The sequence below is a fragment of the Manis pentadactyla genome, chromosome 9 (assembly GCF_030020395.1).
Source record: "Manis pentadactyla isolate mManPen7 chromosome 9, mManPen7.hap1, whole genome shotgun sequence".
Classification (NCBI taxonomy): Eukaryota; Metazoa; Chordata; class Mammalia; order Pholidota; family Manidae; genus Manis; species Manis pentadactyla.
The window spans coordinates 113,498,918-113,523,307 of record NC_080027.1 but is presented as its reverse complement, the minus strand read 5'-3'; the positions used below and the strand labels follow the sequence as shown (position 1 = coordinate 113,523,307).

Sequence of the window (24,390 nt, the reverse complement as noted above, 5' to 3'; positions counted from 1 at the left end):
ATTTTGCTAAATGTTATATCATATTTGATTTTCATTCATTTATGTTTTATTTTCATTATCTCCTTTACCCTAATTTCCCCGGACTTGATATTTTAATTTTGCTAGTGGTTACTAAGTTGAAACATTCACTCTTTTTCAAAATGACAATTTTTAGGGCTATGACTTTATATTTGACTATAGCTTTGGCCACACACTTTATATTTTGATTTGTAATGTTCTTATTTTTATTATTTTCCAAATTATCTGAAAGGAAAAACATATTGACTTACTTGTTAGCCAGAATCGTATTTTTTAATTTGCCTAGAGTTCGGATTTTGGCATTGAAAGTTCATTACACATTCCTAGGTTTACTGCACTGTGGGCAGGAAAAGTGGCCTGTATTTTTAAATCCTACTAATGATTAATTTGTTGTTTAGTATAAGGTCAATTTTGGTAAATTTTCTACATATACTTGAGAGGAAGGAAGGACTATTATTTATTTGAAGCCAACAGACTAATGTGTGTTGATTAGTTTAATTATATTATCTTTAACTGAAAGCAGGCATAAATAAGCCTGGGAAGGAATTTAGAGAACTCATAAATGGTGATTTAAAATTTGGCTTAATTATTTATTTCTTATTTATTCAACTGAAGGTGTTTCCACTTACTTTTATCACTTTAGCTATGAAGTTGTAGAGAATTCAAATATATCAGAAAGGTTAAAAACAGCTTTCACAAATTTTTAAAAAAGGAAAGCAGAAACTCATCATTAAAATGAGACTTACCTCTGGAAACAGTAGCTGGAAGGAGTTTAATTTCCTTATTGTTCCTACCACAGATACTAATACATAATTCTATCTGTAGTCTTAAAATATACATTAACAACCAAAACATATCCATGCTGACCTTTAGATATTTTGTTAGTTGTCTAACAAAGAAAAAAAGGGCATTTTTTTCTGTTATAAAAATACACCTATAAATATTTTGGTACTTTAAAATAATGAATCAAATAGATAACCAATTCTCATTAAGTTCACACTGTATTTATCGTGTAGCTCATATGGTGATTCATTCTGAGTCAAGATGATTTGCAACTTGAGAAGTAAGACAGAGTAGTTTCTTGTTGGTCTTTTCTCTTTGCCGTGGTCATGGAGGAGATTGAAATGATGAATTGTTTATGTTAAACAACCTACCATGGACAGTGAGCTTCGTGCTTGTGCTACTTGATCCTGCCACGTTAGCTGCCATGCAGATGTACTGGCCAGAGTCACCAGGCTGAGCAAATGCTATCTGCAGAGCCCCAGAGCTGAGGATGTGCTCACGGATTGATCCCATAATTTCATGCCCATCTTTATGCCACGTAATCTCGGGGGGTGGGAGGCCGTCTGCTTCACATGGTAGCATGATGGGCTTATCAACAGCAATGATATATTCCTTCGGATGGGGGCTAATGACTGGAGGAACTAAAACATACAAAATTTAAACCTCATCTTAAAAGCATGAATGCACCATTTACACATTACAGTATTACTCTGGCAAAGTGAAGTCACATTGATAAGAAATAAAATCCTGAGTTTGCCATATCAGCATCAAAGGACCACTATAGTTTATTTTCATTAGGAAAGAAAACTCACTGAGCCCATTTCAGAAAATTATTCTCAGTATAGTTAACATATGGATTATATAATCAATTGTAACTGAGGCTATAAATGTGTATTCTTAAGGGACTGCACATTGAGAAAATTTAGGCTGTGTTGAAAGAGGCATTTTCTGTAATATACATGTATTATGTGATTCATGTTAGTTACTTAAACTTTCAGAATAGACCCCTTCAAGGTTTGGAAATTATTCAAAAGCTCAGAGATAGTTTTACTCATGCATTTCCAACAGTGCTTGGTGTCTCATATATAGTGGCCATATCTAACAAGTATTATTTATATGAATGAATAAACAAATGAATAAATCTTGCAAAAGAATTACACAGATATAACTCTTCCCACTTCTTCAGGAAGCTCTGGACAGGCTTCTGACAATGATTTCTCTTCCTAGTGTTTACAATAGGAAGATTACCACTTAGGTATTGGCCTGGATATTCTTTTGAGTCATAAAGACATATTAAATAACTATGAGAGAAAAATCAAACACAAGCAAGGAACAACCAACTATAAGCACCCCCAAAATAGGAAGAGAGGATGACCAACCCCTGTCAATGAAAGTCCAGAGATAGTGACTAGGTACTGAAGACAGCGGCAACAGTAAAAATGCCCCTTAAAGCATGTGCAGGCAAAAAAAAAAAAAAAATCCTCTGAAATGTCTACCACCCATTCAGGAAAGCCTAAGAGAGAAACATATAAGGCCAACAATATTCACTGTTACCGTGTGCCAACTAATAAGCAGAGTCATCAATAAGAGACCTCTGAGAACTCCACTGATCCAAGTAATGCCCTGTGCATAGCAAGTCCCAGGAGCCTAGAACTCTGCTTCATCTCCGAAGGAGGCTTTGAAGAAATGGTCAACCACATAGGCACTGAATTTTAGGGTACACTAACATTAATGAGTAAAATAAAACCAAAAAGTTATGACAAAATATGAATAACCATGTTAAAGTTATTTCTACCAACCCAAATCATCTGGTTGGAATTGTGCTTGCCACGACGCGCCATATCTACAAGGGGAAATTCTATTCAGAATCTTACATGCCTCTCGAGTATGCAGTTATCTGTGGTTGCTTTTGTAATGTCAAACTGCTATTAGGTTTAAAGTATTTCCTTTGTCCCATAATTGCTCATATTGATACTTGTGATCAGTTAGTGAAGGAAGATCCCCTCTTTATAAGGTCCACGTAAGTTGGCTTTACTATACACATTAGTTCTCCAAAGAAAAATCATACTATAAGGAAATTCAAAATCAGCAAATACAAATTCAGTAGCTCAGAGCCTATTTCCAGATCACTTCTTTATTCACAAAAGCAATGCAGGCAAGATATGGACATTATGTGAAGAAAATAACAGTTAAATGTGAAAAAACCCTGCTTAGTCTTGAGAATAATTTTTCCCATCAGGTTGACTTAAGTGCAATTACAATTTTTTTGTTTGTTTCTTGACTTTTTATTTATGATTTAAATATATTTATGATTTGTTTTTTTAAGCAGCTATTACAATCTAGGGATGTCAGGATGTATCCAAAGTAGTAGTACAGAGAGAATGGTTTTAATCATCACCTTAAAAATGTGCTATAATGACATTGAGTACTCAGTGGAGGTTCACAAAAACTCAAAATACTAGGATATGTCTTGGGTTTTTTTTTTTGTACAATGCCCCAAACCCCCAAACATCAATTTTTATTTCTCATCAGGGTAATAAAAAAACAAATAGGATAATATAAGCTAAGAATGTTGAGAATTAAGGCAGCATTATTATTTTAGACATATGAATTTTAGTGTATGTTGTCAAAGGCATCTTTGCAATAAAGACATAGAGATTTATTACCTTGAACATTTAACTTGATTTTGCCCAAGGCTGTACCAGCTGGATTCTGAGCCACACACATGTAAGTACCACCATCCTCTCTGGCAGCTCTGGAGATCTGCAAGCTGCCACTAGGAAGAACTGCATGGCTTCTGCCTACATCACAGTTGCCAAAGCAGAGTTAGAAGAATTTTTATTTTCATTAAAAAAATATTATACTGACTTCTGACTTTAAAAACACTGATTTGTTGTGATTTTCCTATAGAAACAGTGGTAGGTACCTGAAGTGATGACATTGATGCCTTCTTTTTGCCAGGTAATGAAAGGACTGGGTGTCCCTGTTGCATCACATGGTAAGAAAATGGGATTGTTCAGAATGACATCTAGTTCACTTGGCTGAGGCTGAATGACTGGCTGCTCTGTAAGAACCAATCAATGGAAATAAGCCAATGGCAATAGCACAGAAATGTCTGTAGTAGCCATGAAATTAAACGTGCCCAGATTCATGATTCCAAAACCTTAGTGATTTGATTATCTCAGGGGAACGTAAATATTGGGCAGGTTACATTTTTTTGAGTCTTACTACTATAGCCAGTTTCCATTAGGAGAACTCCATCAGAAGACTAGAAGCAGGAACAGATGACAGAAATTCAAGAAGAAAAATACTTCAGGAGTTATTCTGTGTAGTTTGTCATCTCTATGTTTTCTTTAGTCTACTGAAGAATAGCTATCAGGTTTTCAGATCCCTAAGATACCACTGTGGTTCATAACTCTAGATAGTATGCCCTTTCAAGAATGAACACAACTTAAAGAAAAAGAAAAGCAGCTTTTCATGAATTAATAACCTTCCATACCTTGGACATGTAGGGTCACATGTCGATGTGCAGAACCAGCTGCATTCCTGGCAACACAGGTATATTTTCCAGCATGGTTTAATTGAGTGGCAAATATTTCAATTGCTCCTAAAAACGAAAAAACATAGTTTTCATGCATAGTGGATCCCTGTTTCTCTGGCTGGATAATTCAAGTGTTTCTGATTTTTATGTTGTTGTCCCTGTTAACACTTGGCTAATGGAGCTTGTCTTATATTCCTATCTGTACCCTCTGAAGTGCCCAGCACAGTACTTTTTAATCATTAATAGTTTTATGTAGGCAAAAATGACATGACATAAAATTAATCCATTTAAATGTACAATTCAACGACTTGTAGTGTATTTACAGAGTTGTGCATCTATTACAACCTAACATGAAGAACATTTCTATTACCCCTCCCCCCGCAAAATCTTATCCCACTTTTACAGTCATTCTTCATTTCCAATCCCAGCCTTAGGAAATCCCTAATCTATTTTCTGTCTCTCTATATTTTCCTTTCCTGAACATTTCATACCGATGGAATCACAGAATTCTTTTCTGTCTGATTTCTTTCACTATAAGCATAGTTTTTGAGTTTCATCTATTGCGGCATGTGTCAATGTTTTGGGTCTATTGTTTTTTTTATTGGCAAAAAGAATTCCATTGTGTGGATGACCCTCATTTCGTTTGTCTGTTTACCAGTTGATGGACATTTGAACTGTTTCTACTTTTTGGCTCTTGTGAAAAATGCTGTATGAACATTTGTATACAAGCCTTTGTTTGAACATCTGTTTTCATTTTTCTAGGTAGATAACTATAGGAATGGCATTGCCAGGTCAGGTGGTAACTCTGTTTAACATCTGAGGAAGTTCCAAAGTGTTTTCTTATCACAATATTTTATGTTGAAGAGCAGTTAATTTATATTTTATGGTTTTAATGGCTACCAATCTGTATAGGTTTCTGAGATAACCAAAATACTTTGCTTTGAAAGTTAAGTTCCATCCTGAGAACAAATCCTCCCTTACTTCCTTTCTATTGAAAAAATAAACACATTCTCTTAGAATAATATGCACATATTCATAAGCCCCAGGATATTAATTGCTACTTTAGTTTATCTCTGGCGTACCTCCTCATTGCAGGATGAGTTTTCAGAAACACCAATGTGAATCACCTATACTTTCATTTAGGTAAAATATTTTTTTTCTACAATACTATAAATTTTTTAATATTTAAATTTTATAAATGCTTAAAAACTTATAAATTTTATAAAAATTACTACCACCATAAAAAATTACCTATCATAGCCTTACCTGCTAAATTATAAAAAACCTTGAAAACAAGAATGCTGTCTAAAGTTTTATGTCCTCAGAAATTTAGTGGAGTGTGTTTCAGGCAATAAATGTTGGTTAAATGAATGGACATTGTGTTTGGCCCATGGAAGAAGTGTGGTTCACTCAAAGGCAACCAGTAAATTCATTAAACCTTGGGTTTAGTCAAGACATAAAGTCCCAGTGATTGTGCTTATTCTGTTCAGATCAGTCTTAGATATTATTTTATTTCTAGATCTGTCTTTCCCTTCTTCTTTTCCTAGATCCCTTTCCCACTCTAACTGCACTTTTCCTAGTTGCATAGGTCCAGGAATGCAGATGCATTTTATTCTTTAATTTTGGTGTAACAAACGGCCAGGTAAAGCCATCCATTAATAATTACTCCAATCAATAAACATGTAATCACCGAATTTGGTCTTACCTGAAGATAGAATTCTATAGCCATCTCCCCTGGGAAGCAGTCTTATACCATTTTTCATCCAGTGAATTGAGGGAAATGGAACGCCTGAAGCAGTGCAGGTAATTACCGTGGGGGCGTGTGTGGTTACTACGAAGTTGGTAGGCTCATCAGCTATGGAAGGTGGAACTAAAACAACAACAAAATGAAAGAAAACTACACGCTTCCAGCCCTTAGAGATTTCCAAAGCCCCGTCACACATCTTCCTCTTTGTACAATGAAAGTGGATGTTAGGTAAGTGGAAGGGAAGCTCTCTTGTCAAGTAGTGGAATGATGAGCAAATGATATCATTATAATAACTTTTCAATCCACATACTAAGCCAGTTCTACCTTGGACAGTGAGATCCATGGTTCTCTTATCCTCTCCGGCATCATTTGTCACCATGCACTCATAGGTTGCGGAGTCGTCCACAGAAGGGGAAATAATTACTAGTGAACCTGAAGAAAGGAGTCTAGAAGAGAGATTGCAAAGCAGTGAGGTCCTATATACTCATTCACATGAATGTGTCCAGTTGGTTCAACATGGTACCATGCTGTGAACTGAGTGAGGGAGACTGAATTCCCCTCATGTTCAAATGAACATTGTCTTTCTAATACTTCATATAACAGACTTGTTTATAAGATAGTGGGTTAATAGGGCCTCAAGCCCAACATTTCTGGGAAGCAGATGGGTGGAAGGATTGTCTGAAGAGGGAATGCTGCATTTGTGAATGCTTCTGTCATGATCAGCCATGCTTTCCTAGGTGAAATACAGTGAAATGAGCATACTGATGATAGCCACTGTTTATTGAGCATTGAACAGATTCCTGGCACTATCTCAAACGCTTCACACAGATGATTTCTAAATTTTCACAATAACTTAGCAGGTTGATGTTTGCTTATTTCCATTGGCAGATGGGTGACTACAAGTCTGTTTTATTCCTTTCCCTACTTCACACGCCTCCTTATGTGGTCTGGATACCTTGGGGACGCACTGTACGTATATCAGTAAGTTTTTTCTTAATTCCTAACAATTCACAACTAAAGTGATCTGGATCACTTCAAATGTTTAGGAGGTTTAGTAAATGCACATACACTATTCAAAGTACATCTAAATAAAAATATCTATTTTCTGACTTCAAACTGTGCGCTGATAGAATGGAAATGATTTAATGAGAACAAATTTAACATGCTTTTTTGTTCAAGGGCATTGTACATTTTCTACATAATTTACATCTTCAAGTCACTAAACTTCCAATGCCAGAAGATTAAAAGGGTGAGACAAAGATTGAAGCAATAAGATTTTAAGTGAAACACTCTTAGTTTCTTATTTCCTGGTATATGACAGTTGATTTTTTTCAAAGCAGATCTAGAACATTTGTTTTTAGTATTATGGAAAAACCTTTGATAAGACGTCTATTAACCTAATTGAGGTGGGAGAAACGATGCTTATACAAAGCATCAGAAATCCCTGGTGACTTAAAGGTTAGTCTTTAAAAACTTAGATTGTCATGTTATAAACTATGCCAGTAAAGCTGGAGGAATGTAAAAAATTGGTGAATGTGTTTTTCCTCCCCACACATGGTGCCAAATACCTCAGTTGTATTTCAAGGTATAAAATTTTATTTTTACTCTACAACTGAAGTTTGTAATAGCTTTACAGAATCATTTTATTTTATACCAAAATGATGTTTTCATCTTTTGTCTTTATACAATTCCAAGAGGTGCTAAATAATATAAAGCAGAATAGGAATCTCATCCTGTGGATCTCACTGACAGTCATCCACAGGGTTTATAGGGAGAAAACGTGCACCTATAATTCAGAGAAGATTTTAGGTTGAAAAATGAATTCCATATTAAGAAAAAAATATATTCTTTACATACTAGATAATTCTTAATACTTTATATATTTGCTGTCCCCATGGATAGAGTTAAAATGCTGATTGCTTTGAAAAACTTGTTTCTAAATTTTAAGTGGGAATTTTTAATTAAATTATTGCCTTACCTGTATGAATTCTGATTTTGATCCACATTAAGAAGTTGCCCATTTTTTCTCCAGCTGATTGATGGTTTGGGTATCCCAGTAGCCTCACAAGCCAGAGTAGTTTGGACATTTACTGTTACAGTTACATTGGTGGGACCCAGAGCAATAGATGGAGGGACTAAATGAAAGTTAACAAATAAGAGGGAAACATAGTCAGCAAATAGTATGTTCTTTGAAGCACTTCTGCCAAATTGAAATTAATCATTGGTAATATGCCACGTAGTTAGGAATACAATAAGGTTCTGTGTATTAAATAGTGTTGTGTTAAATAGTGTGTTCTCATCTATAATAAGAAAAAAACATGGGTCTTGACTGTTTATAATATAGGGTGATACATTTAAATAGCCCTGGATACCAAGGTCTTTCTGACCTAACTGGTTTAGGCTATTAAAGAAGATTTGACCCAAAGATTAGATGTTGTTTCTAAAAGTATATTTACCATGGACCTCTAAGTCTATTCGCCTGCGGTCTGTTCCAGCAGCATTGGTAGCCATGCACAAATACCGCCCTGCGTCAGTGACGCGCGCCGACTGAATGTGAAGGAATCCGTTTTCCAAGATGGAGTATCTACAGGAAGGATCACAAGTGAAGTCCCTGAATCAGCTTTTTCTGAGTATTCACATTTAGACTGAAAGCATTTTTAAAGACTTAGCTAAATTCATTTTTAGTATCTTTACTGCTTTAGAAATTTACAATACCCTTGGTGGAGAAAAAGGATATTCTGACAAAGGTATGTTGCACATGGGCTTGGATGGATTATCATCATTACTCTTTGGACATAAACCTTGACAATTATCCTTTTAAAATACTATATTTTGCTTCTTATATTAAGATGGAGAGACTCCTTCTAAATATAACCAGGCCAAAATAATGCATTGGAAAAAAGATTTAGGGATTTGTATTTCAGTTCTTACAGTATTTTTCATCCTTTTCCAGAATTGTTACCTTGCATGATTCCCAGATAGAACAGCTCCATCCTTTCTCCATGTTATCCTTGGGGTTGGCACGCCTTCAGCAAAACATTCCAATACCGTTGACTTATTTAAGTGAATGACAAGACCCTGGGGGCCATTCTTTATATTTGGAGGAACTGCACAAGAGATGCATGTGGACAACTTTATTTATATTAATAACATAGCCTGAACTGACTCCAATGAGGTAATACAAGGTGAGCTTTGAGTCTGACATATAGCTTTGTCTACAGCCAGTTCAAGTTAGTATAAATAGAATTGTGGTTTAATTCCTAAAGTCTTACTCAAGATATTTTGTGTTTAAAAAGAAACAGTACATAGGGGGAAGGGATTTTAAATTCCTGATGTGGTGTGTGAAATCTGGCTTTCTATGAGATGCTTGACTAAAAATGAGCTCTGGTCTGATGCAAATTAAAGATGATATTTCTTATTTCTCTTTGGCCAAATAACGGTCAAAGAATGTTAACACTGGAACAACTTCACTTTAAATAAAGAACAGAAAGTGGGCTGTTTTAACGAGAAGCACATCTGTGATTAATCATGCAAGTCTCAGAGCATGTATTTTATTAATCATTGAGGTCATATGGGAATAGAAAACTTTAATTTTAATTTTAGTATTAGAGGTATTAGTTTTGTGGGTCACCCAATATCCTGTAAGGTTTCATATATTAAAAAGCCAAAGAGACTGTTTAGGGGAAAAGTCTGTATTATCTTTCTGAAATTTGGCAAAATTTTAGTGTTTAGTTTTGTCTGAAAAAATTATAGTCCCATGGAAGTCCCTTTCCAGCACAAATACACTCAAACACTAATATCAATAAAGGTGAATTAAATAATGGATTACTGGTCATCTGGAGATTTAGTGTTTTAACTTCCTCAGTGGCTCTGATCTGAGTGGCACAAAACATCAATATGCTGATAATGATTAGACATATATTATCCTTTAAGGTAGAATAATGTATCTTTAATTACTTCTTTTCACATCAAGTTAGTTTGAATATAGCTGTAATACAAGTACTACATGCTGTCTCTTTCAAAGGAAATAAGATAACCAGAACAATTAATTTAGTCTGCTCATAAAAAATAAAAATACTATCACCTCTTTGAATGACCCTGGCTAAATTTTTACATTGTGAAACAATAATTCATTTTTCTTACCATTCACAGTGAGAATAAATTCTCTTGTCATCTTTCCTGCAATGTTGCTGGCAACACAGGTATAATTGGCTGTATCGCTTAGATCTGCATTATTAATTTGCAAGTATCTCCCTCCAGATAGGATTCGGACTCGAGGTGTTGGCTGGATTCAACAAGCACAACATACCATTAAAATGTCAGGAAAAAAAGAATAAAATAAAATACTATTTTAGTACATCAAAAAGGAACTTTAGTGACCTGTGTGTGTGGGCCTGTCTCCCAGAATGATTTGTCTGCTCCCCCCACTGTTATCCTGATATTTAACCCTTGGGAACTATTTCCAAGAGTGTGGTTAAGGCAAAGGCAAAATCAGTCTCTCTAGTTCTGGCCACATGACCCACTCAAGGATGGGCAGTGACTCAAACTGGGTCCAGCAGAGCCCCCTACAGGTCTATGTTGGAAGCACGGGGGAGTAAGGCATGCTCTTTTTATTGGAGTCACAGGTAGTAAGGATGACATAAGCTTGGTGGGCAGTCTTATCACAATGTGGGGACAGCTTGTTCTGGATCTAAACCAAAGCAAGCAGAGCTGAGATTCAAAGAAAGGATACAGATGCTTGACTACATGATTAGAGCCTCAGAATGTAGCATGCCTAAGTTTACCAATTATCGTAGGTAATAAACACTTTTTTGTTTTCCCACTTAGGTTGGTTTGAGTTTGAATTCTGTCACTTAGAGCTGAAGGCTTCCTGACTAATAAATTAACTTTGGCTAACTTATAGGAAACAATTATCTTTAAATATTTTAAAAATAAGTAAATAAATGATTTTAGACTACAAATATTTGTTGAGCATTTACTTTGTGTCCAGCCATGGGACCAGAATTATTAAAATATTGAGACAATGAAACCTCATCTCTGTTATTAAATCCAAATAGATGTAAACAAATAATTTTTAAAAATTTTATTATCATTAATCCACAATTACATGAAGAACATTATGTTTACTAGGCTCTCCCCTACACCAAGTCCCCCCCACAAACCCCATTACAGTCACTGTCCATCAGCATAGTAAGATGTTGTAGAATCACTACTTGTCTTCTCTGTGTTGCAAAGCCCTCCCCTTTCCCCCAACCCCCACATTATACATGCTAATCATAATACCCCCTTTCTTCTTCCCTGCCCTTATCCCTTCCTACCCTCCCGTAAACAAATAATTTTGTATATATTAAAATACATGATGTTCATAATCATTAAAAAATGTCAGGTAGCATCAAAAACTGATATTTCTGGTTGCATCTAAAATGAACCCATTACTGGAAGAGACCACAAAAAATTTTTTCTACCATATGGGTTCTGCCCTACATAAGTATATTTCTAATGAAAATTTCGCATATTTTCTCCAGGGCTTTCATTGCTATAGGTGATAAAACGTATTAGTGATAAAATGTTTTACATCTGATGAGAATATGTCTTTTCTTGAGCATATATGGTAAGTTCTATAAGACATATTTTAATTTTTGATTTTATATGGGTACAGCAGAGTTTTAGGCTAATAAAATATTTCAGTTGATTCTTATTCATCCATGAACATTAGTAAGTCCTGCTAACTTACTCTCACTACAATTTTCTCTGGTTCTCTTCCCATTTGCACCCCCAAGGGATTTTTCCAAATTTGACTTCTTTCTTCAGATAGAAAATCATTCTCAGTGCATGACTTTGCTTCCTGCTCCACCAAGAAAATCAAAGCCCTGTGCCTTCAGTTCTCTCCTCCTAACACCTTAAGCATAAATGCAACCCTCCTGTCTATTTTCCCATCTCGGTGGAAAAAGGTCAGCCCTTCTGTCCAAAGCTAATCTCTCCACCTGTGACCAGGGTCTTGCTCCTTCCCCATCCAACATACTTTGTTCTATGGACTTTTCTTTATCTCTCCTGTATCTTCTCTTTCAGTAAATAAATATACACAAATCACTATTATATTTAAAGAATAGTCATAAGTACTTCCACTTCCTCCTCTTAAGACTTCCCCACAAAATGTAACCTATTCTCTACTTTTGATCACTCTATTGAAGGACCATTACTCAGATCTTCAGACACTTCTGTGTATTGCTAAAGCCAATGGACACAACTTGACTTGTATCTTAACATGGACTCTTAACCGTTCCCTTTCTTCTCCTTGGTTTTCAGTACACGGGGGTCTCCTGTTTCATCCTAACTCTCTGAGTCCTCCCTCTCAGTCTCATCCTACTTCTCTTTTCCCTTCATGCACATTGTAATCATCAGTAGGTGTTATTTTTATTTACAGGTTTTCTCACACTGTGTGCTTTCTAGGTCAACCTCACACAGACCAATGGATTCAACAACAGGTTATAGGTAAATAACTAAGGATGATAAAATTAAAGATGTTTTTGATGAAATATGGACCCAAATTTCTTAGTGCTTTTTAGAATCTCCACTTGGATAATATAGAGGTAATTCTTAACTCAAAATATCTAAAGCTGAACTCATCTTTATGTCATAACTTTTAAACTTACCCTGTCCAGGTACTGATGTTTCTTGGTCATATCAGGAATTAGCCTGAACTTCTCCATCATCAACATTCATTTAGTCCCTGTCTGAACACCTAATGGTCTAGAGTGAAATACACATGGGAGAGGAGACTACGGAGGAGAAGTCAGAGTATGAAGGACACCTTGTGAGCTAAGATGGAAGGTTTAACCTGAATCCTGAAATCTGTTGGAATCATCAAAGGATTTTAATCAAGGTCTACGCCAACCATACCAAGCTACGCTCACTTGCTCGAATGGCAGCACGTCTTTCCCTATAATGGCTTTGTATGTGCCATTACCAATGACTGGCATCCTTCTCTTCTTTCTCACCCAACATCTACCCATCATTTAAAACTAAACGCACCTTTTCCAGGAGGCTCCCTGGTTGTTCCTTACCCTTCAGTCTAGGTTTCTTGCTTCTCCCCTCTATTTCCATAAAATGCTAGATGTTTACGAGTAGTAGCTATTCTGTAATCTTTGATTTACTTCTGTGTCTTTTCAAATAATCTGGGAGCATCCTGAGGGTCAAGACTACACTCAGTAGCAATCATACGGCCTAGCATTATAGCAGGCATACAGTAAATAGAGAAATTGAGGCCCAGGAGGGTTAAGTGATACGCATGATGATTAAGCATGTAAGTAACAGAGTTCAGTCTCTCTGTCTGTAGTGGTCAGTGTGGTTTTGTAGTGGTGGAAGTCTCTCTGCCTTAAGTGTTAGGGACTACAGTCTCCTTTTTAATTAGGCACAGTGAACCACTGTTATACTAACAGGATGAAGATGAATAAAGGAAGAAGAAAAAAGGATAAGTAACTACTAGGATAAGAACAATCAGAATGTCGAAAGTCAAGGCTTTGCGCCAACCACTAAAGGCTGCTTAAGATCCTGGGCGGTGACACTCTATGATAGCAGATAGGTAACCACCTGAGCAAGGGAAGGTTTAGAGAGCCAGTAACTGTGTTCAAGGATTCTAGTTTTAGATTCATGGTGTCCTAGACTCTTGGTATCCAAGGATATTGCACAGATGCTTGGGGTCACTCCTGAGGTCTAAACTGGGACCAGGAAAAGTCAATAGGTTTGACTTAGAGTCTTGGCAGGGAAGGTTAGTTCCTTTGAGACTGTGATGGTTTCTTACCTCCCAAGTAAAGAAATAGCTGTGTTTCAAATCCAACTTTAATTCACGGGCTTCAGGAGGTACCTACTTGGGCCAATTTACAGAGTGTCTGAATCAAAATACCTGTCTTTTGACCCCAGCAAAGGTTGATGAAAGAAGGTGGCTTGATTAAAGGACCTTGTGCCCACCCCTGCAATGCTACATAATTGCAACCTGATGTTGTTTGGTTTTGTCTACTTACAAAGAGGCCACAGCTGATTTGTTATATATATTTTTTTCTTAAAATGAATCTGTGGAACTTAGCAAGATTTACCTGTAACCGTTCTTCATTTTTGAGCCAAGTGATGACAGGTGGGGGTACAGCATCTGATTTGCATTCCAATGTCAGCTGTCTGTTCTGTAACACAGTGAAATCCTGGGACTCACCAGTTCCCGCAATATTAGGGGGCACTAGGTATGAGAACAAATACACCGAAGCCTTTCAGTAAATGAGATGTAAAGTGATCTGAATTATCATAGGTGTTCAATAAATATTGCTTCTGCTTTATGAAATAAGAGGCATAAATTTAAAACATTATTCATTCAATTTACAGTACAAATGATTATAAACAGTGGATTTTTTTTAACCTACTCAGTACTTTCACATACTTTAAGCAATGAAATTCTTCCAATAGTTATATGAGAGATAGGATAAGTAATATTGTCACATTATTATCAGCATTTCACCTGTAGAGAAACAAAGGCACACAAAAAAGGGATTTCTTGTCTACGGTCTGTACTTGGTAATGGTTTTCTCTGAACATCAGATTTTAAAATTACTAAATCAGAGTCTCAACAGCATAATATACAGATGTATACATTGTTCTTAATATTCAGAAGTGTATCTTTTTTTCTGTGACTCATATACAGAATTTGCATGTCAATTAATGGCAGGTCTAATTTGTGTGTAGGGCTGGTGTTGGGAGGGGTCACATAAATCCCAGACAATTTTCACTGCCTAGTCATTTAGGCTGTAAGGATAAAATAAGTACCTTCTGTTTGGTTTTTGAAAGATTCCTCTCAATAAAGAGTAATTCCCATTTCTATGTCAAAATAGTATTGACTAGAGTTTTCTAGAAGGTAATTTGGCAGTAAATTTCAAAAGCCTTTAATATGTAATCAAACAGGTACATTTACAGAAATTTATGAAAATAAAATGATTAAGGGAATTAGGTTTGCTATATTGTTAAGTGATATGAAAAACAAGTTTAATACTACATGCTGTATGATCACATTTCTGTAACAAAACACATTTATATGAAAAAAAGTCTTATGTTTATGTGGTAAGATCATGGATGACTTTTATTTTATCACACTTTATACTCTATGATTTTTAAAACAATGAATATGAATTATTTGTGCAGGAGCAAAACAAATAACTTGAAAACTCCACTGAATTATTTCCGAAAAGCACCTGGTTAATCAAATGTAAATATCAGATTTTCAAAATACATATTTCCTACAGCATAAACATATCTTAAGATGTGCTACTGAATTGCCCCATGTTCCACAAATCATTGCTTTTAATAAGGTCTTAGTGTATGATAGACTGCAGGATGTTCTGCGAAATTTACCGAGCACTCTCACTAAATATTCTTTATCATCATCTCCTGCAGGACTGGATGCCAGACATGTATATCTTCCTGTATCTTCTACCTACAAAATCCAAAAAAGTGAATTATGCAATGTTAACATGGTGGTTTTGGCAAAAAAAAATAACTATCCACTAGAATGAATAGCAAAGTCTCACAAGAAGCAAGATATCATTAAGATAGCACAATAATTAAAATTTAATAAACTTTTAATGTTTATGGTTATTACTTTGATATTAAGCATTGCTTGGCATCTCTATTCTTCATACATCTATGCTTTGACAGGGTTTGGTATTTGATCTCAAAATCTTTGCATGTTAGGTATATTTAATGATCTCAGAAAAGACAGGTATGTATAGGACTTAACACCTTCCATGGCAGATTAGATACTCAAAGTTTATTGAAGAAATAAGTATTTATGGGTTTATTGTGGACTGGAAAGTTCAGTTGGCATCCACATGAAGAAAATTAAATACATTTATTAAAAAATAAAATATCAGGTTATTTAATAAAGTACGTTAATACCACATTTTGAATCTCACCTTTGATATAGTGAAACAAAAGGATATACTCTGTAATTTGGTTATAAATAGGGTCAGACTGACAGCAATAACTACCGTTATGTGGCTCAAACCAGAAACATTTCTTTAATGTTAATTTCCACTGGAGGTGTTAGTCTTCATTCACATGTGTGACTTAGTATATACATAGCCATGCTTTTGTATGCATAAAGTATACTCTGAGATGATCTTAATTCTGTGGAAAATGTACTTTAAGAAAGTAGAAAAATCCTGTTTCATTCATTTTACTACCAGAATATTGGGAATTTTTTAATTCTTACATTCAAAACTGACTTTATAAGTAATGGAAAAATTTCTTGGTAGGTTGCACAAACTCCTTTGAAAAAATTTAAGACAAGGATGTTTGGAAAAATACTTATATACAACTTCAGAAAAATTGTCCCTCAATTAAGTGCCTAATTAATATTCACACAGTCCCTCAATTAAGAATTCAAAATGATGTACCATTGTCTAGAGAACAATTGCTGAATTTCTCATCATATAAACCTCTACATGTCAACTGTTTAAGACCACCTCAGTTTACTCCCAATTAATATTGCCCTCTCCATGTGTCTTGACTTAGCCAGACTCAAACCATCATTCATGACTACTCTTAAATCTTGCCTCTTCCAATAATTATTTCTGACAATTTGTGCCCTTCTGGATACCCATAGCTATTACTTGTAGAGACTTTTTCTAATGTGTTTTCTATTAATAGGATGTTTGAAAAATTATAGTGAATCAGATTTCTTTAGAGGAAGATTTTTGTGTTGTGGACATGCATTATGGCTCACACAGAAGAGGAATGTACAGTATTTAAAGTTTTCCAAATGTACTTGGTCATAGAATTTTCCTCCTTTGGAAAAAAAATCACAGAATTAGCATTTGAGGGGAGATATTTTAGGATCTCTACCACACAATTTGGAATTTCAAAGCATCTTTTATGTGCCCGGCATAATAAGTTAGAGGTGCATGCACAAATAGACAAAGTTCAGGTAAATAAAATACAATGTAGTATGTGGTATAATAGAGGTAGGTACAAAATGCTATGAAAACAGAGCAGCAGAGGAATCAAGATCAGTCTTGAGACTTGATGATATTTAGTTTTCCACTTTTATAATGTCTTAATTGGTTTTCTTGTTTCTTTTCCTAATTTTATCGTATGTGCAGTTTTATTTTCCCCAGACAGCTGGAAACTTCTTGAAGGTTGAGACATACATGTTTTATGCATTATGCTTCATTCTCCAAAATAACTAGAACATGCGGGTCATCATTTAGCATTCTATGGGCTTTTGTCTTATTTTATTATAACCCCACTTTTCATGCTTCCATTTAAGACCTACTGTGATGTGGTCTTATACATAATCTCCCTTTTAAGCTTTATTGACTGCTATTCTTTCATATTTATGATTCTATCCCACACATTTCCTGTCTTTTTGGGTTACACAATTCTTTTTCTTCCTTTTTTGTCTGTTGATATCATAATATTGAGGGTTCTGATTCAGTAAGTGGCTTGATAGTTTAACCCGAGTTCTCTCTGAGTTACTGCAATGTTTGCTGGAGAGACATGAGCGGAATGGAAGGTGTGCTCTCCTTGATGTTAGAAACAAAAGTGTGCCAAGTTCCACCAGTTAGATTTTGAGCCAGACGCAGGATGGAGATCTGGCTCCATCACTGAGCAGTGGAAAACACTTGGCATGTGAGTCCTTAATCTCTCTATGCCTGTTCAGGATGTGTAGCCTGGAATAAGGGCAATGCTCCACGGGTGTGACAGAGCCCGGAGTTCTATCACATTTCCATGTTTGAAATTGTTTCAGCTCTTCAGATTTTCATGTTTTCTAGTTCATTCTGGAGGACTGACAAAGTGAACAGGTTATAATCCTTAGCTCTCTTTGTGAAGCTCTCTTTCCTCAGGGAAAATGCACACTAACTATAATGAAATAAGTTGTTACTCTATTTTTAAAGGAATGATGATTAATTATAACAATAGCAATAGCAGTAGTGACAACAGTTCTATCAACTTTATTTAAGCATCACTACCTATAGCACCAATCCAAGCACATCACGTTAGATGATTTCATTAAATCCCCAAGTGCAGGAATTAGGTTGTAGTACCATTTTTATCCCCAGTTTACAGATGAGGGCATTAGGCACAGGCAGAGAATATCTGTAATATCAGGTTTGCCTTGTTAGTAGGACAGAAGATTGTGCAGGAAGACATCCCAGACATACTTCTTTTTAATATATTCACATTTCAGATGAATTTCCCTAAATGCCAACTAAAGGAAGTCATTTTTATGGAACTGATTAGTGTTTAAAAAATTGTGTCTCTTAAAATTTTCATGTTTGCTCATTCATTTTGGAGACTAAAGTGCTCTTTGAGGCATCACACATGTGTATATTGGTTTGTTTTTGGCCAGTTCTGTAAACAAATTAAGTATCCTACGAGAGCACTAGGAAAACTCGCGAACATTCATATGAAGGGCTCTTCTGAGTCTAATATGGGGCTTCTGCGTCTTCCCTTTAGTCATGTTACCTTGTGCCAACCCCATTATGCATATCAGAGCCCATCTGCAGGTTCTTCTGCAGGTAATTTGCTAAAGTTACAGAGATCTGGGATACATTTGGATTCAAAGACGTAATTTCTCCAACATTACTCATATATTAGCAAGTGAGTTTAACCTAGTGTAGAATAAGTGCATGAACTTGGACACTTACCTGAGCGCTAGATATTTGAAGAACCTCTCCTCCTCCGAGAGTTTGCACCTGATTCATCTGTGGAAGGGGCCGGCCGTCTTTCATCCAGGTAATTTTAGGAGCTGGGATTCCAGAAGCAATGCAGTTAAGTTCAAGTGGATTGTTTACAATCACTGATATCTCTACAGGTTCTTCAGATCCATTGATGTGAGGTGGTTCTATTTAAAGGGGGTTAAAAGCAACAACAAACTAAACTTGTTATTTCATAAAAGACTGCTGATTAGAAATACTTTAAAAGAAAATTCAACTCAGATATATGTTCATAAGATATAAATTGATTAGAACAAGGATATTAAAATGATAATTCCTAAATGTTACTGCCTTTTATCACTGGCACTATTCTAAAAGGAATGGATCATGCCTGTAATAGATGATGAAGTAAATGGCAAGCTGTTATAAGTAACTATAGCTTAGCAATTAGGCCAGTCTAATTAACTATTTTCAAACAGTAAAGATTTGAAATCAATAAACACTAAACATATCCTGTACCATTTTTTTAAAGAGAAGTACTTAAACATAGTAGTGTGTTTTTACACCTTTCAAATATTTGTTTCTACAAAGCAATGTGCAAATACTATGGAATTTTGCTATCATCCTTTCCATGCAGAACTTTAAAAGGAAACAATGACTAAGCAGAAGAAAAAATAGTTACATTTGGAGACTGTTTGTGCATAAAACACATTTATTATGTCTGGGCAGAAATAATTTCCATTTTCGTTATTTGTACTCTAAATTACCTTCCTCTAGAGGATATTGAGGAATCTAAATACTTGGAAGAAACATTAAGTTTTCTTGGTCCAACTACTCTCAAGTGTAGGAATCCCTTTACAGTCTTCCCTTACAATGATCATTCAGATTTTCTATGATGAACATTTCCAGCTTACTAATTTCATAAGGCAGCCAAAAGAGCGGTTGGACAGCTCCAAGGATCACCCCCCACCCTTTTTTTAAACCAGGCACAAAGGATTTGAGTTAAACAGCCTGAATTGAAATCCTGGCTCCAACAATGATTAGATAGCGGATCTGGTCAAATCTCTACAATATGGATAACACTATTATTATATAATTAATAGGATTGGTGTGAGGATTCAAGGAGATAATCTAACAATTCATTTCTTCTATGTTTCTGAATCTGTTTTATTTTATAATTAAAGATTTTAACAAAAGTTACTACAATATCTATAACAGCTGTTGGTATTATAATTAACACTTCACTCCTAAAAATGTCTACCTATAGTCCTCATCTTCCTTTCTGGAAAAAGATAATATATTAAACCTGTACTCCTTTTCAGATTATAACTAAGAATTCAGAGTTTCTTAACCATTGTCCCAAATGACCTCTTTTTTACTTTAATCCATCTTAGTATTGCTGTCAAATACATTTTCTTAAGTGCATTTTAGATTAACCTAGAATTTCTTGGTTAAAACATCTCAGTGTCTGCAAATCTCTTACTAAATTAAATAAAAATTCCTCCTCATGTCTTCTAAGGCTTCCGCAATATGGTCTCAGTCTATCTTTATAACATTATCTACTCTTAATATATTTACATGGGGGATTAAACAAGATGGTGACATGAGAAGTGAGGCAGACACCTCCTCCGAAAACCTCATATAACATGAAAATACAGCAAATACAACTAATCCTGAAAGAGTGACCCTAAAGAAGACTGCGACAGACTGCCTACATCTGGGGAACGGAGAAGACCTCACGGGAAAGGGTAAAGTAGCAAAGCCATGATCTGGTAGAACCCAAGCCCTCCCCCCACTGCAGCTCACAGGCAGGAGGAAGAGAAACGGAGCAGGGAGGGAGTAGAAGCCCAGGACCGCCGAGCACCCACTCCTGGAGATTTGCTCCGGGAGCAGGAACCCACATTGCACGGTGCCCTGAGATTAGAGGGGCTGAAAAGCAAAGACAGGCAGAATGCTTGGAGAGACTGAGATTCCAGCTGCCTGTGGAGAACACATACCCGCAAACGGCCCTGCTGGGACAAAAGGAATGTGGGCTCTTTGAAAGACTTCTCAACAATGAGAGGGCTAAAGGGGCAAGGATTACACAGAGCTTGCTGCTCAGGAGAAAGGACAGGTGAACAAAGTTGTCCCAGCACACTCAGCCCAGTAGGCTGGGAACTTTCAGGAGCTTCCTGTGCTCCATCCCCCTGGCTGGCAACGCAGTGCCTTGGCCCCCCGCTGCCATATTCAGCCTGCTGCTCCTTCCTCCTGGGCCGCACCAGTTTGCAAAACAGATGCCACAGCCATCGCACCAGGCCAGCAAGAGGGTGGCCCCACCTACGGTAGCTACAGGGGCATAATGCAGAGGCTGTTCCCTACACGCTCAGCCCACTGGCCTGGCAGTGGAGGCAGGCACTGCAGCTAGGGAGCAGTAAATTCCTAGGAATTCTACTCCTAGGAATTTACCCAAAGAAAACAAGATTCCAGATTAAAAAAGACATATGCACCCCTATGTTTATTGCAGCACTATTTACAATAGCCAAGATATGGAAGCAACCTAAGTGTCCATCAGTAAATGAATGGATAAAGATGTTGTACATGTAAACAATGGAATATTATTTAGACATAAAAAGAAAAGAAATCTTACCATTTGCAACAACATAGATGGAGCTGGAGGACATTATGCTCAGTGCAATAAGCCAGGCAGAGAAAGACAAGTACCAAATGATTTCCCTCATTTGTGGCGTATAACAGTGAAGCAAAATTGAAGGAACGAAACAGCAGCAGACTCACAGACTCCAGAAGGGACTGGTGGTTACCAAGGGGAGTGGTTGGGGAGGGTGGGTGAGTAGGGAGGGAGAAGGGGAGTAAGGGGCATTATGATTAGCACATGTCATGGGGAAGGCAGTAGAGCACAGAGAAGACAAGTAGTGACTCTACAGCATCTTACTATGCTGATGAGCAGTGACTGCAATGGGGTGTGTGGGAGGACTCGATAATATGGATGACTGTAATAACCCCAATGCTGCTCATGTGAAAGCTTCATAAGATTGTATATCAATGATACCTTAATAAAAATAAATATAACAAATATAGGTACATATCACCTAGACTCCAAATTAGACTACTTCTCTCTCTCAATGTCTGTGCCTTTCTTTCTCTGTGACTTACTAATGTTATTCCTTCTACTGGAACATTCTCCAAATAGTCCCATCCCCTAACTGAGCATTTTCAAATACTATCAAGATTGCTCAAATGTCATTAAGTTCATTTGTAAAAACCATGAATCCTTTATTATCTCAACAAACTAGGAAGTTTTTATCCTTTTTAATATCCATAGCATATTGTTTGTATCATTCAAAAGCATTTATTTGATTCTCCATTTGACCATGGTCTATTCTTAATTCCCCTCATTTACTGTTTATTTACTAAATGTGTCATCACTGTGGATACAAAGATTAATTAGGCATGGCCTTTATCCTCAAAAGCTTAGAGTCCCTAGATTTAAAGTAACAACAGAAACAATATTTTCCCAACTGGTTCAAACCTCAGGCTTCAGATCTTACATATGTTAAGTGATTGGGAACAATTTTACTCTGTATCTTGTCCATATGTGTTGTCCTTTGGGCACAGTAGGTATTGCCCATACTCTGATGACTCCAGAATCTATATTTCTAGCCTAGATGTCTCTTGGAGCTCCAGACCTACAAATCCAGTGATCAGACACATTTCTCCAGTAGAACGTTGAAGACTACTCCAAACTCAACATGTATTCAGACTGAACCTTATTCCTCAAAATGTGATCCTCTTCCAGCATTCCTTGTATTTATGTGACGGGTCTACGAATCACTCAGCTGATATTATCTTCATTATTCTCCTTTGTCCAAATCCACAGCTTAGTCCTACTACCTCTACCTGCAATTATTTCTAGAATACATGTTTTCTTCTCACCTCCATCACTAATCTAAGCTACAATACCATTACTTGGTCTAATATCTCCTCTTTCCTGGCTATAGGGGTATATCCAAAATTATTCATTTGTTTCTTTCACAGTAACAGACCCCAATTTTATTGGCTGTGTCAATATGCTAAAAACGACATTTCCTAGCCTCTTCAGTAGATAGTACATGGAGTGGTATGTGAAGATTCTGACCAATGAGATGTAAGTGGAAGTGGTTTTGTGGGGCTTCTAGGAAAGTCCCTAAAGGGGCAACTCTTTGTTCTCCCTATTTTTCCTGTTCTATTGTTGCATCTGGGGCTGCTGAGAGCAAGCAGACAATGCATGATCATTGACCTACCACAGAAAGGCCAACAGAGCTGTGACTATCTGAACTGGTGAACCAGCACAACTATTGCTTACCTCCAGACATTTCAGCGAGAAAAACAAAAGTTCTTTATTTAAGCTGCCATATGTAGACTGTGTTATTCCTACCAAGCACAATTCCTAATAATACCCTGGTCTCTGAGAATCTACTCTTGACTTGCTCCAAGTAGCTCTCCATTTTGCTGTCAGATGGTCTATTCAAACTGTTACTCTACTCTTGGCATTCTACATATTAGCACTTTTAATAGTTTCCCATTGTTCTGAGATGAAAACTAAAATTCTTAATGTGGTCAACAAAGCCCTTCATAGCTTGGACCCTGTCTAAATCCCCTGGCTTTATTTTGTATGACCTTCTCCCTTATTTTCACTATTCTAGCCACACTGGACTTTCAGAACCAGTACCACACCATAACACCTCCCGCCATGTGGATAGAATTGAGAATAGCAGTCCTCCAGGTTAGGATGTTTACATTTTTCAATTTTTAATGGAATTAGCTTTCAACAGAAGCTGAAATGCTAAGACTTCTTGTCTTTCTGCTGAGCCAGTTTTGAAATCTGTTTTAAGAAAATATTATCCTTATAAACCATTTAGCTGGGAAGATTGTGTTTTGTACACAACTCTAACCATATCATTGTTATTTTTCCTCCTTTGTTTTCTACATCCAGAAATGCACTCGGCTGTGACACTGCTCCTGGATTCTTGAATTCCTAGAGGAGTATGTATTCCTTCTCTCTTTCCCCAAACTGCCCCAGTGTGGAAGGGCCCCTGACTTTTCAGGCCTGTGTAACTACAACAGACTCTTCAATTCATTTTTCACTGTCATTGGAGGGCTTTTTTGGGAAATGCAGTCTGGCTGTAACACTTCCTTGCTTACGCTTCTGTTGCATTTGTAACAAGGTCCAAATTCTGTAAAATGTTCCCAAGGCTCTTCACAGTTGGGCTTCTGCCTGTGGACATTTCCAGTGTTCTCAGTTTCAGTGAGTACAGATGGACAACTCGAGCTCTACCACTTCTAGGAGGAAGATGTAGGCAGCTCCTTACCTCTACAGTCCTACCCTTTAAGGCTCAGGTGTATCTTTGGTGAGATCTCTGAGCCTTAGCAACCCACAGAATGGTATTTTAACCACATAATCGTCATCACACTAAAAAGTAATTATTTGTTCAATATAGGTGTTCCTCCAGATGGAGTAACTTGAGGGCTGAGACCACATCTTTCTTATTCAAGGATGCATTCAAGTAACTATCACATCATATGTCACACATAGGTGTTCAAGAATTACTTGTTGCATGATGACTAGA

General features: G+C 36.5%; 1 protein-coding gene across 5 annotated transcripts in view; it reads right to left on the bottom strand.

Moving 5' to 3' along the window:
* HMCN1 (hemicentin 1) overlaps positions 1 to 24,390 on the bottom strand; it is a 420,069-nt gene that overhangs the window by 52,990 nt on the left and 342,689 nt on the right. For all 5 annotated transcript variants that reach the window (XR_008999387.1, XM_057507948.1, XM_057507950.1 and 2 more), the window contains 13 exons: positions 18,779 to 18,975; positions 15,483 to 15,564; positions 14,183 to 14,319; positions 10,233 to 10,374; positions 9,052 to 9,196; positions 8,546 to 8,673; positions 8,068 to 8,224; positions 6,414 to 6,535; positions 6,048 to 6,212; positions 4,301 to 4,408; positions 3,728 to 3,865; positions 3,468 to 3,602; positions 1,173 to 1,442 (listed from right to left, as the gene is read on the bottom strand). Coding sequence is in view for 4 of the 5 variants with exons in the window: in XM_057507948.1 (XP_057363931.1) it covers positions 1,173 to 1,442; positions 3,468 to 3,602; positions 3,728 to 3,865; positions 4,301 to 4,408; positions 6,048 to 6,212; positions 6,414 to 6,535; positions 8,068 to 8,224; positions 8,546 to 8,673; positions 9,052 to 9,196; positions 10,233 to 10,374; positions 14,183 to 14,319; positions 15,483 to 15,564; positions 18,779 to 18,975 (1,926 nt within the window). In the remaining variant the exon portion in view is untranslated. The remainder of the gene's footprint in view (positions 1 to 1,172; positions 1,443 to 3,467; positions 3,603 to 3,727; positions 3,866 to 4,300; positions 4,409 to 6,047; positions 6,213 to 6,413; positions 6,536 to 8,067; positions 8,225 to 8,545; positions 8,674 to 9,051; positions 9,197 to 10,232; positions 10,375 to 14,182; positions 14,320 to 15,482; positions 15,565 to 18,778; positions 18,976 to 24,390) is intronic.